An 18076-nucleotide genomic window follows, 5' to 3' on the forward strand; every position below is an offset into this window, starting at 1 on the left:
GAATTATACAGTGTATCCAGATCTTTGCTTAATATTTTTGGTCTGTACCTCAAATTTGTGGTTTTCTGGCAATCCATTGGGGACTGAAGTCACTAAATAATGACAGACATTTGAGATTCAGACTTCATACTCTTCAGAAAAGGAATGCTAATGTTATTATATCCACTTGCTAAGCTTATAAGAGCAATATTTAAAAGCTTCCTGATCTTTGGCATTTGCCCTCATTATTTTTGGCTTTGCTCAGAATTCTTGCACTAAGAGGTTGAGAGGAATGGCCTGTGGTTAAGTAGGAAACTAAGAAGACAATTTTACCCTTTCTCCAGCTATCCTAGCAATTAACGGGTTCCTATTGAATTGTCGACAGCTTAGGTTGTTGAATGCTTAATCGTAGACATCTAAGCGTCGAACGTTCACAATAGTGAATGGCCACATCATTGAATTCTTTACTTGAGAAAAAATTTGAGTGGCCGTTGTCGGGGATTTGCCCTTTCCCCAGCGATCTCGGAGTTGGTATATTTAGTTAGGGGGTTGTGGGGGTGGGGCACCCCCCCCCCCCACACACACTATGTCTGGTTGTGTTTATTTTGTTTACGGACTGCCACCCAAATTCTTTACCGAAGAAAGAATTAGATGATGTGGCCATTTGCTACTGTTAGCTTTCGACGGTTAGGTGTCGATGTTTTAGGATTCGACAACCTAAGCTGTCGATGTTATGATATAGATGCTAATTAACCACAGATATTACAATGATTAAAAAAAAAAAAAAAAAAAAAAAAAAAGATATAAAAGGCCCACTGCATAGCAGAGATGAATGCAGATGCAGCCCTGACAGCAACTCTGGCTACAATAGCAAAACTGCATCCTGAATAGTCGGCTGGGGGGGGGGGGGGGTCACAACTAAAATCTGTCAGTTCATGGTGGAAGCCACAGATGCTAGACAAATGTATGTGCACATGTGATGCAAATTAGGAACTTTCAAGATAGCACATAGGGCATACCAAAAAGGTTCTATGTCGCTTAGAATGCTGCCATACCAAACCCCACTGATCTCCTCCATACACACTCACCATAACTGACTATTCCAAGATTTCCCCTCTTGCGACTGCCCAAGTCCAAATAACCAAACTGGACAGGTGCTGGAAAGGTGGGGCAGAAGACTGAAGAGGAGCTCTAGACAAGGAAGGCTATAGTCAGCTGTGGTGGGAACCCACCCCCAAATAAAGTAATCAATCTGGGGCAAGCATCAATCTTTTCAACCCACCACCTCATGCTGAATCTACTACTGTTTGTGACCTTTGGAGCTTCTAAAACAATTAATCTTTTGTCTGGAAAGGCCCAGTTGTGCCCTCATGGGAGGAAGTTACAGTTTTGTCTGATCTAGCTAGAGTTACTGTTGCAGGGCTCTGTTTAATGTGCCGAGGGATTGCCAGTTACAGACCTCTGCTCTCTAGCCTTGCAAATATTACCTAAACCAGAGCTCCTCATGCCTAAACCTACTAATACCTGCCCCTGCTGTATTCCCTCTAATTGTTATAGCCAGACCAAGATTATTCCTGGGACCATGAACTGTCAGTTTTCCTCCTTTTCTCCTATCAGCCTGGTTGACATGGGTCTACTGAGACAGTGTAACAACTGCCTCATATACACTGACAACCTCCGCCTTCTAAACCATTCCTGTACCATTTGTGATACAAGCATCGATATCATGAATCTGGAATCACATGCATCGATATTATGAATCTGGAATCACGCATCTCTCCTGCAATACAACGCGGGTTGTCAGCACACCTACCACAACTCCTCATAACACATAGCATACCCATAAAACAATATATGCGGAGGTGCTCACAAAAAGTCTACCTAAACATCAGAGACCCCCAACACACATATATACTAAACGAACTATAACACCCAAAGCACACAATACACATAATGGCACAACCGTCTCACCATTAAAGCCCATAAAGCAATGCACATCCACTCCAAATATCTTATTCATAGGAGACACTACAGTAAGACACACAGACGCCTTCTTCACTAGTCTGAACAAGGAGAAAGTCATGGTCATCTGTCTTTCTAGTGCCAGGATTCGTCACATAATACAGGCACTCAAGTCTCTCAAGTACCATTATGATTCAGTCATAGTACATGTTGGTGTAAACGACTTGAGACGTACCTCCCTGGACTACACGAAGAGCAACAATGATTGAGCTCTCTGATCATGTGTCACAGACAGGTGTGTCCTTATCCTTGAGCAGCATATCACCCTGGCCTAGAACGATATCACAACATAAACAGAAAATCATTAACTTCAATAATTGGCTAAGTTTCTGGTGTCATTCTAATGGGATCCAGTTTCTGTCAGCATGGGTTGACATGATCGATAGACCTCGATGCTTTGTCAGAGATGGTCTTCATCTGTCACCCCTCGGATTTCAGCTACAGGCAAAGGCTCTTGCCACCTCCATAGTGCCTTTTTTACACAACGTCACAAGGACAAAACTCCCAACATAAAAATTTCATCAAAAAACAACCTCAAGGTTATGCTGCTAAATGCCAGCAATCTTAGCATGAAAGTGCACTCACTGGAAGCAGCCTTCACCTTGGAAGGCGCAGTCACGCAGACCTGGTACAAGGCTGTGGAGAGCACCCCACCCATATGGGGTTACAACTCCTTCTCCAAGTTTAGACCACAAACTGTAGGCGTGAAAACTAAAGGAGGTGGTGTATCAGTATTTATTAAAGATAAATACATATCCAGATTGGTTAAACAGTATGATTCTCTGGAGATACTTCAGGTGCAATTAATTGTTGGTAGGACACCTATTCCCCCTCCATGAATCAGGACACCCAGTCTGCATATTTGGATCTACTTTAGTCTAACAAGATACATTCAAACACCATGGTTTTGGCGACTTCAACTATCCATCCATTGACTGGGTAAATTACTTGTGCTCAAACTCACTTGGCCAAAGGTTCCTCAACTTCGTTAACTCCAATGCCCTGGAATAGCTGGTTGACACCCTCACAAGGAGAACCAACATCCTGGACCTGGTGTTTATCAATATGGGGGACTACTGTAGCACCCCCCATTGTGAGGTCTTCCCTGCTGAGATCTGACTACAAATCAGTCTCATTCAAAGTAACTATCACACCTGAACCTGCCCCAGCAGCAACTAGACTAAAAAAGTTCTCCAAAGCAGATTTTAATCTCTTACAGGATGGTATAAATAGCTTCACTGCACCTCCCCCTCAGATGGAACTGGCAACTATGCAGAGTCCTACACCAATGCTTTATACAAACACCTGTGTAACTGCACTGACTTGGATGTACCGGATAGGGCGAAAACAAGCTCTTCAAGGAAAAGCAAACCTGCCTGGTGGACAACTACAATTAACAGGCTTTAAAAAAGAGGAAGAAATTTTTGTCTAAAAGTAAGAGGGAGCGGGCCCCTAAACTGGAGACACTCCCTTCCTTAGCTTAAACAAGCAAATAAGACTTCTTGTGAAGTACTCCAAAGCAAATTACAAATCCAAATTAGCTTCCTCAACTAAGTACAATCATAAAGCATTCTTTAGTTACATCTGTAACCTAAAAGGAAAGGCCCAGATTTTCATCGAACTGGTAGTTAGTGATACCACAGACAGCCTGTGGACATAGCTAACCCATTAGCCGACTGGTTCTGTAAAAACTTCACTCTCCTGTCCCCACCACATGTACCCCATGACATCCACACCACCTGTACCTACCACACGTACCCCATGAAAAATACACCACCTGTACCTACCTTTTATCTCTAAAGAGGAGGTCGTAAATGTTCTCCTCAAAGCCAAAAACAAAGCAATTATGGGACCTGATAACATCCCTTACTGTGTTCTACATGGGCTCCAACAAGAATTAGCAACACCGTTGGAACTCTTTTCGTAGTCAAAGCACCAGCTTCGTCCAAGCTGAATGGAAAATGGCTACCGTTACTCCCTTGCACAAAGATGGTGCTTCCACTGACCCCGGGAAAGTACAGTTGTGTACACTTACCATAAATGTAGATGTTAGAGTGTATTCACTGTTGCAGTCATTACATTTAGGCCGACTGAGGGCAACCTGCCAGCAGATTACCCAAATGTAATGACTGCAACAGTGAAACACGAAGAACATCTACAGACCTATTAGTCTGACTAGCCTCATCTGCAAGGCCACGGAGCGAATCATCATGGACCTTATCAGCAAAGATATAAGTAATCTCCAAACAATTGACCCTGCTCAGTTTGGATTTGTCAAAGGAAGATCATGCCTGTTAAACCTAGTGGACTTCATCGAGACGGTCACCAAGTTCCTGGACGAGGGGAAATCTGTGCACACAGTCTACCTAGACTTATGCCAAGGCTTTTGACACTATACCTCACTCAGGTATAATTGACAAACTCACACAGCTAGGTATCATCCCTTGTATCGTTAGGTGGGTCACCAACTGGCTCAGTGATGGAACCTATAATAGTCAAAATAGGGGAATCCACCTCCAACAGCAAACCCATAACCAGTGGTGTTCCACAGGGATCAATCCTGGGACCTCTACTGTTTGGAATCTATTTCTCTGAAGTACAAGCAAAAACTAAAGGTCTGTGGCTGACAAAGTTTGCTGATAACTGCAAACTGGGAGTGGTCACAGAATCTCCAAATGATGTCAACATCCTACAAGACGGTCTTATGCAAATAGTTGGTGACAAAGTCACAGTCTTAAACTAAATGCAAAAAATGTATTATCATCCCTTTCAGTAAGGGCAATGTTCCTGCTAACTAGCACATCAACAGCGACAACCTAAGTACGCACTCAGTGGTGAGAGACCTGGGCACACATGTAGACAGCAACCTTACCTTTGATTACAATCTCTCCACAGTGGTCAGCAAGGCATTCTAAATTGCTCATCTCATAAGAAAGGGCATTGCTTCCAGAAAAAAGTTATAACTTCCCTATACTCTTCCCCTCATCAGGCCAAAAATGGAGTAAAACGCCCCTTTTGGTATGTACCTTTCCAAGCACCTGCAGTAACTGGAAAAATCACACAGGTTCCTCACAAGGAAAATTCGAGGTCTTCAGCATCTTTCCTATGTGGATCGGCTGAAATCAGTGACACTTTATTCCGTTTCATACAGACTACTCAGAGGCAATCTCTGCCTTGCGAATGGGGCAATCTCCGACCTTGCTTTACTGGAAATGCTGCGTATCTGCATATCAAATGGCACAAAGTTTACTCGATCTAAAGACCTTAACCTGGTATGTGACATTACAAGAACCTGCTGGAGGGAAAGATAGTCTCCCAGAGGTTACCACACATTTGGAACAGACTCCCAAAATGATCTCAAAAAAGGAAAAGTTCCAGAAAGCAAGTTATGCTTTATTCCAACAGAGGGCCTGCCTTACCCTAGGGTCTCACTGAGATGGGTCCTCAACACTGTAGGGAAGTCACTGAAAGTGGAAGGAGTGAAAGATAATAACCGTAGTAGACAGCCAAGACTTAGGGTGGTGCAGCTACTGACTAGGCAACATACTTCTGAGGTAAATAAATAAAACAAACAATTTTCCTTTACTAACGTGCTATACAGTACAGTTGTGTACACATACCATAAATGCAGATGCTCGAGTGTATTCACTATTGCAGTCATCACACTTGAGCTATCCTGCCAGGGTAGCCCTCAGTCAGCTCGAATACCAGAGGCTTAGTATTTCTGCATCGGTTGCTGTCACTCCAGGACGGACGTCAGGTAGTCAGTGGTATAAAATCAGGCAGCTGATGCCATTACATCAGTTTTTCTTGCCCCAACTGTCAGGAGCCCCCAAATAGGGAGCTTGGTTATGGTAGAACACCACCAGTAGAAAGCTGTCCTTCTTTCGGCTTTTCCCGGTTAGGAGTCACCACAGCGGAACTCCGGTACGCTAATGATTGGCAGTAGATTTTTACTGTGCCGAGGTACCAAGCCCGACGCCCAACCTTCCACAAAGGCACGCCCATTCACGCATGCCTTTCGAGCGCCACTTGACCGCAGGGAGGACATGCAGACTCCACACAGAAGGTGCTCCAGCTGAGAATCGAACGGGAGAACCTCTTGCTATGAAGCGACAACGCTACTGCTGCACCACCGCGGCTTACCACCAGTAGAAAGTAAATACCAAAAATGTCCTGTAAGGAGTGAGGAAGAGAGAGAGAGAGACACAGAGACAAAGAGGATGGCAGGTGGGAAACTAGGACTGCAACAGTGAATACACTCGAACATCTAAATTTATGGTAAGTGTACACAACTGTACTATGTTCTTCGTGTTTCACTGTTGCAGTAATCACATTTGGGTTGATTCCCTAAGCTGAAGAAAAGGGTGGAGGCAGTCAAAACGACTGGGGCCTGGCTAGGATGCCCTGAAAGACTGCGGTTGCAAAGCCTTCCCTGGATTTGAAGAAGATAAGAAGGCAATAATGCTTGGTGAAGGTATGAACAGAAGTCCATGTTGCAACCTCCAGGATGTCCCTGGTTGGGACCCCTCTGAGAAAAGCTGCACAGGTGGAGGTTGCCCTGGTGGAATGCGTCCTGATCCCTTTAGGGGGCAGTTTCCCGTGGTGTTTGTAGCAGAAATGGATGCAGCGTGCTATCCATTTGGAGATTGCTTGGATATGGCCTTGCCCTCTGTTCCCTGCTGCAAAGCTGACTAGCAACTGGTCAGTTTTCCTAAAAGATTTACTTCTATCCATGTAGAATCTGAGCTATCTGTGCACATCTAGAGAATGAAGAATTCTTTCCCCCTTGTTTTGTGGGTTTGGGAAAAAAGTGGGCAAATGAATGGGTTGGTTGACAGCCACACTGGACACCACTTTAGGCATGAAAGTTGGGTTAGACCTGAGGGAGACCTTCTCAGCATGGAAAATGATGAAGGGCTCTACAGCCATGAGTGCTTGTAGCTCTGAAACTCTTCTAGCTTAAGTGATGGCCAGAAGCAATGCTGTATTCCAAGAGAGGAGTTTTAAGTCTGCTGAAGCTGCAGGTTCAAAGGGGGGGGGGGTAGGGTGAGCTTTTCCAACACAAAGTTAAGGTCCCAAGCTGGGGTAGGAGCTCCTCTGGGTGGCCTTAAATTGTTAGCCCCTCTTAGGAACTGTTTGATGAGATGGTGTGAGAAGAGAAGTGGCTCTCTGCTGTAATGAGCAGAGATGGCATAGGCATGAATTTTAATAGAAGAAAAAGATAGGCCCTTGTGTAGTAGGTCTGCTAGGTAATCCAGGATGAGAGGTAGGGAGGACTGTGCTGTTTCAGCTCCTTTAGCCTGGATCCAGGTGCAAAACCTTTTCCACTTGTCAGCATAGGATTTTCTAGAGCTGGGGCATCTGGCCTCACATATAACATCCAGGACTTCTTTACTTAGGTTGGCAGCTGGAGGAGAGGTCAGGGAATAAGCCAGGCTGCCAGGTTCATGGTCTGCAATTGTGGATGCATGAATTCTCCATCCTTCTGGGTCAGGAGTGTAGGTGCCATGGTGGCAGGGGTGACAGGCTGCGCAGCAGTGGGTACCAATGCAGGCATGGCCGGTCTGGGGCAATCAAGATTGCCCTTAGTTTTTCCTCCCTTATTTTGAACAGTACCCTTGAAATTAGTGGTAGAGTGGGAAATGCATAGATAGAGACGTTTACTCATTGGAAGGATAGGGCATCCACTTTCCAGGCCTTGCTATGAGGTTCCCTGGTGCAGAATTTGCTGAGCTGGTGATTGTTGTGGGAGCCAAAGAAGTCCACCTTCAGGGTGCCCCATTCCTGGGTTACAAGGTTGAAGGTTCTGTGGTCTAGCAGGTTTCTGCTTAAGTTGTCTGTCAGAGAGTTTAGGGAGCCTGCCAGGAACTGTGCTAGCAGGTGAATTTGCATGGCTGAAACTGTGTGCTAAAGGGTCATGGCGCGTCTGCACAGAGGATAAGAGTGAGTTCCTCCCTGCTTGTTGATATACCACATCACTGTGGTGTTGTCTGTTTTGATCACTAGAGGCCCCGGGGAATGTAGGGGTCTGAAAGCTGTCAGAGCATGCTGAACAGCTAGCATCTCTTTTTGGTTGATTTGCAGATGTACTTGATTTGGGCTCCAATGGCCCTGAATGCACCTACCCATCCAGGTATGCACCCCAGGCATAACCCGATGTGTCTGTGGTGAGGGTATGGGTGGCGTGGGGTTGTGAGAAGGGAAGACCCTTGTTGTGGTTGCATGCTGCTGCCCACCAAAGAAAATCTTTTCTTAGACAGGGTATCATAGGTATGATAGTTTTCCAGGTCTTGAGAGTGTTGACACCAAAGGCTTTTTAGGGTACCATTGTAGTTTCCTCATATGCAGTCTGGCATATGGAATGAGTACAATGCAGGAGGCCATGAACCCCAGAGCTTGCAGGATTTTCCTTGCAGTTAACTGGGTTCTGGTGTCTAGTTGAGAGAAGTAGCCTGTCAGGTAGGCTTGTTTTTCTGGAGTAAGGAATGCCATCTAGGATGCTGTGTCCAGGGTTGCTCCCAGGAATATAATTTTTTTTGACTGGGGACTAGTTTTTATTTCTTTTCATTTACAGCACACCCCAGGGAGGTCAGTAGGTCCTTTACAAAGGTCAGATGCTGTAACAGCTTTTCCTGTCTGCCTGAATCAGGCAGTCGTCTAAGTATGGGGTAAATCTGAATATTTCTTTTTCTGCAAAAAGCAATGGCTGGAGCCAAGCATTTTGTGAAAACTCTGGGAGTAGTGGATAAGCCAAAAGGAAGTGCAGAGAACTGAAAGTGCATAAATCCTACCCTGAAACGCAGATATTTCCTGCAAGATTCCCTGATTGGGATGTGTAGGTAGGCCTCTTTTAGGTCTAAGATGGCTAACCAAGCATCCTTGGAAGGCATAGGAAGAAGCTGCTGGAGGGTGAGCATTTTGAATTTTGGTATCACTAGAAAGGTGTTTAGAATTGATAGATTGAGGACTGGTTGCCAAGTGCCTTCTTTTCTGGGTACCAGGAAAAGCCTGGAGTAGAAACCTTGGCCTATCTGGTCTGCAGGAACAGGCTGTATTGCCCTCATGGAGAGCAGGGAATAGATTTGTTTTTTGGCCTCTGCCCACTGGCTTGGATGAAGATCTGTGAACCCTTTTGGGGTTGGCAGACTGTGGAAATAAAATCTGTATCCCTGGGACACTATGTTGAGGATCCATCGGTCACTGGTAATAGAGGCCCAGTTGTTTGCATGGGAGGAGAGTTTTCCTCCTAGGGGGAACACGCAGGTGGACAGAGGTAAGGGGTGGAGATGTAAAGTTAGTGAGTTCTTTCCATAAGGGGGTGGCTTAGCACTCCCTGTTTTTGAAGTAGATGAACTCCATTGCTTATTAGATCTCTGCATTCCCCGGGACTGCTGTCTGGAGGACTCTGCTTCCCCTAGGTCTTGGCTGAGCTGGCCTGGAGGGGGCCAGGAAGGACCAGTGCTTGGAGGGGCAATGCCTACTGTACCCTTGGAGGTTAGACCTGTAAGAAGTCTTTAACTGTCTGCACAGATTTACCTTTTTCTTCCATATTTTTTTAAGATAAAATAAATAAAACAAGCAGCTGGTGAATGAAGCTCCTCTCAACAAAAAATATGAAGTCCAGTACAAAAAAGAGAGAGCACACAGGGCAACGACAGTTCAGTAAACGTTTTCACATCTCCACGGACGCTTCATCAGACTTTAATTGAACAAACTGCACAAAAATACTTCCTTTTATAGGTGCATCAATTAATCAAAATCCAATTAAGCACATTTCACATATTTAAAGATACATATAAATATACAAGGTTAAAAAAACTACTAAGAGAAACCATTTAAAAACATATAACTAGATTTTTTTACAACTAACAGATTTCATAACAAAAAAAGAAAGAAAAAAAAAATATATATATATATATATATATATATATATATATAAAATGTTATCATTTATAATATATACTGAAGGAATCACTTAAAACAAAAATAACAATGCTTCAATGATCTCTCAGATAAAAAAGGCTTTAATACTATCTTATCGAGGCCATAACCCTTGCCTGCCTGCATCCTAACAATCCATTTAACTTCATGCTGTTTTGTATGGGCCCTAAAATTACCCAACCTACACGTCCTAGGAACTAACTCCAGTACTAAAAAACAAGTCTATGAGTAGTAGTATTCTGCAAAATATGCCTTGCTAACACATACGAGCTTGAAAGCCAATTGAAAATAAAAATTACTGATATACAAGAGAAACTAACTGCTCTAATGGCAACTGTTAGACTGAACATCTTCATTGAGCATTTAATAGCACAGATCTCTGTATTTGAGCATACGATCTTAGTACAGAAGAAGAAAAATCATACAGACCTTAAGGATTTCAAAAAAGGGGAGGTCTTTGCCTGGCCAAGAATCGTACCGATTGGTCGTCAAGCTGAGGGAACAAATGGTGATATCCAATCAGATGCTGCTTCTATGATGATAGGCAAGCCGAATGCAACAGAAACACCAACAATGTCGACGTCAACTAGAGACACCCTCGGACCTGATGTAAGGAAGAAAACCAAAGATGTAGAGAAACAGCGTGAAGACTGCGCTTTTCCATTTTTTCCTTTGTCGATAAAGCAGTAGAGAACCCAACAAATGTGCTCGCAGAGCACGGGAAGGAAGAATTCAGAGAGAGACCAAATTCAGAACAAGAGAGCTTGGAGCAGGTTGCCACTGGGCTAGCTGATATTGGATTAGTACACTATCTCTTATGTTTTGACCACCAGCGAACTGTCTCTTCTTGGTAAAGTTTTGTCCTTTATTCCTTCATTAAAAACTGATAATACAGAGCATGTAATTGATGTAAAAAAATTTTGCAGGAATGTGAGGTTAAGGCTAATATAAGGGAACACTGATAATAATGGAAATAATGGATGTTTTAGAAAGCCACCTGTTTTCACACCAATACTGCATCAGCTTAGAAGCGTTTGAAAAAACCTGTGAAAAAGATACGAGTCTGGACAGTAAAAAACAAGACTTTTATAATCTTAACAGTGGTGAGTTTCATGCTTTATGATCCCCAAGAAAGAATACCGATAAAACAATCCGCCCTGCTGATAAAGGAGGCGCGATTGTGGTAATGAACAGTATTGACTATTATAAAAAAAAATGAATGAAATGTTAAATGAAGCTGATGTTTATGCTAAGCTTAATTATAATCAGCTGAACAGATTAGTCCATGAAGTGCATGCAACCTTATATGATTTTTTAATGTCAGGTATTATTGACTCTGACCTTTATAAATATTTTTTGGTTGAGAATACATACAGAGTATAAGAGGCCTTCCCAAGATTCATAAGAATATAAACCCCCCTCTTAGACCAACTGTCTCAAGTCAAGGATGGTTGACAGAGGCCATCTCAATACATTTAGAGAAGCATTTGAGAACATTAGTTGATGTTACTGACACTGTTTTGAAAGATACACAGGATTTTCTTTCTACTTGATCTAATTTTGTGCATTCTGATATGTTTGAGTTGAATACAATGTTTGCAACTTTGGATGTTGTTTTGCTTTTTACCAAGATTCCGAATGAAACAAAAATAGAGTATATTAGAGAGTTTCTTAGGTTTATAAATGTTACTGGTGAAAGAATTCAATTGTATTATTTCCTACTAGAATTGATATTAACCAATAATGTTTTTTTCCTTTAAAGATGAACATTTCCTTCAGATAAATGGAGTAGCCATGGGCACTCCATGATAAGATAGTATTAAAGCCTTTTTTATCTGAGAGATCATTGAAGCATTGATATTTTTGTTTTAAGTGATTCCTTCACTATATATTATAAATGATAAAATGTTATATATATATATATATATATATATATATATATATATATATATATATATATATATATATATATATTTATTTATTTATGAAATCTGTTAGTTGTAATAAAATCTAGTTATATGTTTTTAAATGGTTTCTCTTAGTAGGTTTTCTTTAACCTTGTATATTTATATGCATCTTTAAATATGTGAAATGTGCTTAATTGGATTTTGATTAATTGATGCACCTATAAAAGGAAGTATTTTTGTGCAATTTGTTCATTAAAGTCTGATGAAGCGTCTGTGGAGACATGAAAGCGCTTACTGACCTGGAATAAATTACTGAACTGTCGTTGCCCTGTGTGCTCTCTCTTTTTTGTACTGGATATCTTTTTTAAGACCTCTTCTGCCCTGGTGCCAAAAAAATTCTCTTTGTTCAATGGTGCGCCCAACAGTTTTGATTTAACACGGTCTGGCAAGGTCTGTTCCTTAAGCCAAGCATGCCTTTTAAGTACAGAACCAGTGACTGCTGCCCTGCAAGATGCTTCTAGGGCATCAAAGCCACACTGCAAGGTGTGTTTAGTAACTTGGCTTGCAGAATGCATAAGCCGTTGTAATTCTTTATTTTCTGCACAAACAGGAAAGGTAGATATTTTTTGTTTGAGGAGTTCCATGGTATGTAGCTGGTATTTCAGCATGTGGAACTGACAATTTAGTGCCCTAATGGCAAGAGTTGCAGAGGTGTATACTTTTTTACCTCATCTGTCTAAAGCTCAGGAATCCCTTTCCGAAGGGGTGGGATTCTTAGCTGTGGTTGCTTTAATTCCATTAGGTCCTTGGGAGATGACCTCTGGGTCAGCAGTAGGATTTTTGAAAAGGAATTTGTGAGAGTCAGGGAGTCTGTAATACCGGTCAGGTTTCCTGGGAGCAGGAGAAAGGGTGTCAGGAGTCAAACTGGATTCCATAAAGACATCATCCACAACATCCAAGACAGGAGGAATGGCTAAAGGTCTGTGCTGTGGTAAATCTAAGAATTCCCGGAGTCTCTTTTTGGACTGAGGATAGTCCTGACATTCCCATTGGAAATGCTCCCTTAAAGTATGTAGGGTTTCACCAAATGAAAAATCCTCTGGAGGAGAGGCAGAAGGAATGGATTCCCCTGCATCTGAATCCTCATAAGCAGATAGGGGTTGCTTGTCTTCATATTCAGAAACCTGGTCAGATAAAACTGCTGGGGACAAGTCTCTCTTTTGGAAGGGGGAGGCTGGCTTCCCATAACAAGCATGATAAGGTCTTCGACTATTTTAAGCATATGAGATTGAGGCATGGAAGCAGGTGTGCCTGAGCGTGGGCCGTTTGTTTAGGCGTAGTTCATACCCTGGGCCTTAGAAACTCGGTAGTTTTAGAAAGAAATGAATATGCAAAATAAGTCAGTTTGTATCGAGTATCGGTAGTGCGAAGAACTTCCTCGGAAGCCAGTACCTGCTCAGCGGCTCCAGACCCATCCAAGGTAGAGACATCCGCAGGATCCTTAGTCAAGGAAGAGTCTCTTGGCATACTGGACTCCAAACCGGTCTCGGTAGCGGCCTGCGAATCCACAGAAGCGGGCATCAGGGGCTGTGAAAGGACCTCACTGAGGACCGGAGAACTGACTAGCTTAACAGGAGCATCGTCGGCAGTTTTGGACATATGCGGTCTGTCTTTATCCTTACGTTTTTTTCAGATCAGTAGTCGGATGGCTTACCGAAGCCACATCGGAATAAGGGGACTGAGAGCAAAAATATTTAGCTACAATAAGGGCCTGACATATAGTTCTGGCGTTGAACAAAGCACAAAAGCGACAGCGAGGTACGTCGTGGTCTGGGCCTAAAGAGGTGATGCAGTAAGAATGGAAGTCTTGGCGTGGTATTTACTTTCCACAGGCGAGAGACAATTGTTAACTTTTTCTGACATTGGTTAGAGCAAGAAAAAAGGATCCTCAACGAGGTACTTAGGTTTAGAAGACTTCACCTTCAATTCAGAAACGAAACTCAGGCAGCGGCCAACCAGCACTTCTGCGAACTGCTTCTGCTTTGGGCTTCTCGGCAAGAAAGACTGATGTAATAGCGTCGGCTGGCTGATTTTATACCACTGACGACCTGACGTCAGTCCTGGAGTGACAGCAACCGATGCAGAAATACTAAGCCTCTGGTATTCGGGCAGACTAAGGGCTACCCCTGGCAGGATAACCCAAGTGTGATGACTGCAACAGTGAAACACAAAGAACATCTACCCAGTAAAATACAACACAAAAAAACACCGAAAGTTATTTTTATTTTTAGCTATCTACTCTTTGTTGACAAGGTTAGTCCCACTAGGCTAGTGGAGACAAGAGGTGGAAATTTGGTCAGAACATTGGAGAAGTTATCCTACTCTTTTTGATAGGTGCTGTAGGATCTTTTACTTACAGATGAGCTACCAGGCACCAATTCAAACAGATGGGACTTCGGTTTAACATTTCTTTTTAAGGACAACACTACTCAGGAATGCAGCACCCCCATTATGCTCCATTGCACTTACTATAATCCACCTTCTTGGTGTGGGAATAGAACAACAAGGCCTTTTGCCCCAAAGAAGTGTGTGCTACTTTGTTGTGCCACTAACATTGAATTGGCTAAAATAGCTTCCGGTTAATACAGAGCGCAAGGAAAACAAAGGAACAGCATGTTCCACAATCCAGAAGTCCCAAACTGAAATACATTTAGAAATAACTCTAACCACATACAGAAAATAAAGCAACTGTGTGCATTTACAGTCAATGATAGGCAGCTTGCTTCCTTTGCATCACTGCATTTTTACAACTTAATTAACTCACAGCATGAGCTTGATAACTCTAGAGCATCAGTGGTACATTGGGAAGGGATAAGATGCTTAGAAACATGAACTTCTGGATCATACCAACAGCAGTTTTATTAGCAGCTTAAAGAAACACAAAATGAGCAAACACAGACAACTTTACCGTCAAGACATTTCCTTTAAAGAATATTCATTTACTCACCAATTACCTGTTTAATTCAATTCAGGGTTGAAAGGAAGTACAAGTCTTTTTTCTACAATTATGAGGCACAAGGCAGTTCACCTAATCCTTAATGAGGCACCCATCCACCACATGACACACATACTTATTCTCACACTGCAAACATGTTTACACATGCACACATACATAAACACAAACACAAGGACAATTTAATGGTATGCTAATTCATGCATGACACATTTTCTCCAGCAGAATTAATAAAGAAGAGGTCTTTCTACATTTGGTCTTGTCTGCTTTTATTGCCTTGCTAATGCAACAAATTAAGGAGATTTTTACGCAAAGGCTCCACAGAAAGAACATAGCTTTGGCACAGTACCAATTCATATCAAAGACGCCAGCTAGAACAAAAACAATATTAGCCCAGTGACAATATGGAAAAAAAATATATAAAAAAACGGTTTATGTTTGTAGTGCTATATGATGGCACACTGTTCTTGCACCAACAAAACACCATGAACTGGTTAGCAAATGGCAAATACAGAAAAAAGTACAACCAAACGAAGCTTGTAGAAACAGTACTTCTCTTCTTAATCTCACTAAACTGTACTAGTATTTCAGGGTTGCCAGATTTCCAAATGGTCAGGAAAGGACCAAAAAAAAAAAAAAAAAAAAAATTCTCCACACTAAGTTCCGCATTAAACTGAAGTGGCTCCGATTTGCGATTTCTGATTGGCCCGTATGCCTGTATACGTGTCAATCAAAAATCACAAAGCGGAGGCTGTTTCGCCGGGATTTGAACAGGAGGTGTGGGACTTGGGATTGGGCTGCTGATCTTGGGACAGTCCAGCTCAAACAGGGACGTCTGGCAACTCTGTAGTACTTTGACTTATGCATGTCTACAAGAGAACTTAACACCCTTTAAAATTCAAGATGCCAAATATTTCAAATATTTTATAATTGTGGTTTGGAAATGAAACAGCATTTTACAGTTTGACTTTGGGAATGGATTTAATCCATGTATAATTCTAAATCCAGTTTACCCTGATGACTTGAATTTTGGTCTTGGACAGACAAGTGTTAAATAAGTCATGGATTGTAAATGTATTAGAGTACTGTTGTTAATAACAGGATTAACCAATATCTTCTCCATCTTATTATTTTGTCCCCCACAACTTGCTTCAGGACACGCTGACACTCTGGGTCATACAGCATACCTCTCAACAGTAGCTGTTTTAGAGGTATGTCCTGTTTACAAGCTTCGATTTACCCTTTCACATAATATATCTAGTTTTATTTTATTTTATTTTAGTTTTAGAGGAATGTACCCATTTTCAAGCTTGAGGTTTATTCAGTAAATCAGACTACATGACCAAAATATCCATGGCACCAATAATTTAAAGAAAAAGGATCCACATCTTGCATCTCCCTTTTTCAGAGCAAAAGTAAATGACTTTGTGAAGTACACTTTTGCAATATCATTCATAAAAAGTCACAGGTTTAACAATGTGTCTTTGATAATAACTATTTGTCATTTTTGTTGCTTTCACTTTTTTAAACTTGCTTTTCTGAGTAGTATCCCACAGTCCTAATGAAAGTAGGAAAAGTTATATCCTTTTTGGTATTCAAAATTTATACTAATGTTATGCTAATTAGGTAATAAGATTTTTGGCCTGATGTACCAACTTTTCAAGAGCCTTTGTACCTATTTTCAATGTCTGCAGGTCAAGAGGTACTTCATACAGTGTTAGCAGTATCCTCAACTTCTGTGCTAGTTGCTTACCGATTCCCAGCTTTGACCTGCTCATTTGTACTACAAGCAGCTACCCAATTACTTAAAAGCCAGAACGACTTCACTAACACATTTGTTAAAAAGTATACATTTCTTTTCAAGATATCCATATCAAAGTAGGAAAACAGTTAATTTCCTATCACAAAACAAAATACTATGTAAAATAGAATATGTACTTCTAATATTCAAACCCTATATAAAGCATTTCTGCTGTTATACATTCTAAAACAAATGTTGGTGTATCATTACCTCCTTGTAACATCTTGATTTGTATCATTTCTGAGAGAGGACCATCTCCAACAGATGTGAATGCCAAGACCCTGATGCTGTAAGTTACGCCTGAAGTCAGTTCAGTTATAGTTGTCAGTCGGCTGTCACCAGTGTTGTGCTTCTGCCACATCCCGAGAGGTAGGTGAGGATCTACAGAGTAGTACACACGGTACCCTCTGATCTGGCCATTGGCTTCCTCTGGTGGTTCCCACTGCACAAGCAAAGTAGCAGTACTTAGCATTCGGGCATGCACCTTCAATGGGGGACTGGAAGGAGCCTGTTCTCCTGTCAGAGCTTTTACAAGGTCACTTGGTGGCCCTCGACCAATGTTGTTCACTGCCATAACCCGAAACTCGTACTCAGAGAATGGGCTGAGTCCGCCAATGCTGTACCGAGTTGTAGCAACTCCATCTACCTCTTGAAAGGGGCCTTCAGAGGATTTGGGTCTATACTGAATTATGTAGTATGAAACAGGGTCAGGATTCCCTGAGTCCCAGGTGATGGTAACACTTGTAGCTGTTGTTTCAGTTACCAATGGCACAGATGGTGGTTTTGGCAATGCTGTGTTTAAAAAGAAAAAGACTTGAGTAAAGAATGAAGAAAGCATGACCTGCACATTAAAAATCATATTTTTTTTAAACCAAATTATAATTCACTTGCCTATCAATTAAATGAGAATGGATGTTCTCTTAGTACTCAACAAGGAACCTCTTTATTACAACCTACTGATGCCTTCCCCTTACAATCCATGTTACATAAAGCAAATATGGAAAGGCAAATTACCATGAAAATTTATGGATAACTAGAAAAAAATGTACCACTTTAAAACTATTATTTATACTACTGGCAGTCCAATTACATATAAATATAAGGGCAGCTGGTAATATTTCTTGCTGTTTTGTAACCCAGTCATTCTAACTGCATACAAAGAATGGTTGAGGTCTGAAGGTCTCTCATACCAGCTAATCTACAATACATTTATGAAATGATACAAAACTCCAGTTGCAGTAATCATAGCAACGTTACTGTTTAAAACAGGGTCCCTACCACCACCTGCCCCAATCCAACACCAGAGTGTTTTTTTTTTCCTAACAAAAGAACCATCAAGCAGCAGCTCATGGTAAACATTTGTATAGGCTGTGGAGCAGGTTAATAAATACCAAAGTAAAAATGTAATGT

At 41.8% G+C, this 18076-nt stretch overlaps 1 protein-coding gene across 18 annotated transcripts in view; it reads right to left on the reverse strand.

Moving 5' to 3' along the window:
* The window catches only part of PTPRF (protein tyrosine phosphatase receptor type F), a 3404399-nt gene that overhangs the window by 1122175 nt on the left and 2264148 nt on the right, over nt 1-18076 (reverse strand). For all 18 annotated transcript variants that reach the window (XM_044085436.1, XM_044085429.1, XM_044085440.1 and 15 more), the window contains one exon: nt 16877-17458. In XM_044085436.1, coding sequence (XP_043941371.1) covers nt 16877-17458 — 582 coding nt within the window. The remainder of the gene's footprint in view (nt 1-16876; nt 17459-18076) is intronic.

This window comes from Protopterus annectens, chromosome 10.part0, assembly GCF_019279795.1.
Source record: "Protopterus annectens isolate FY-2018-M chromosome 10.part0, PAN1.0, whole genome shotgun sequence".
Lineage (NCBI taxonomy): Eukaryota > Metazoa > Chordata > Ceratodontiformes > Protopteridae > Protopterus > Protopterus annectens.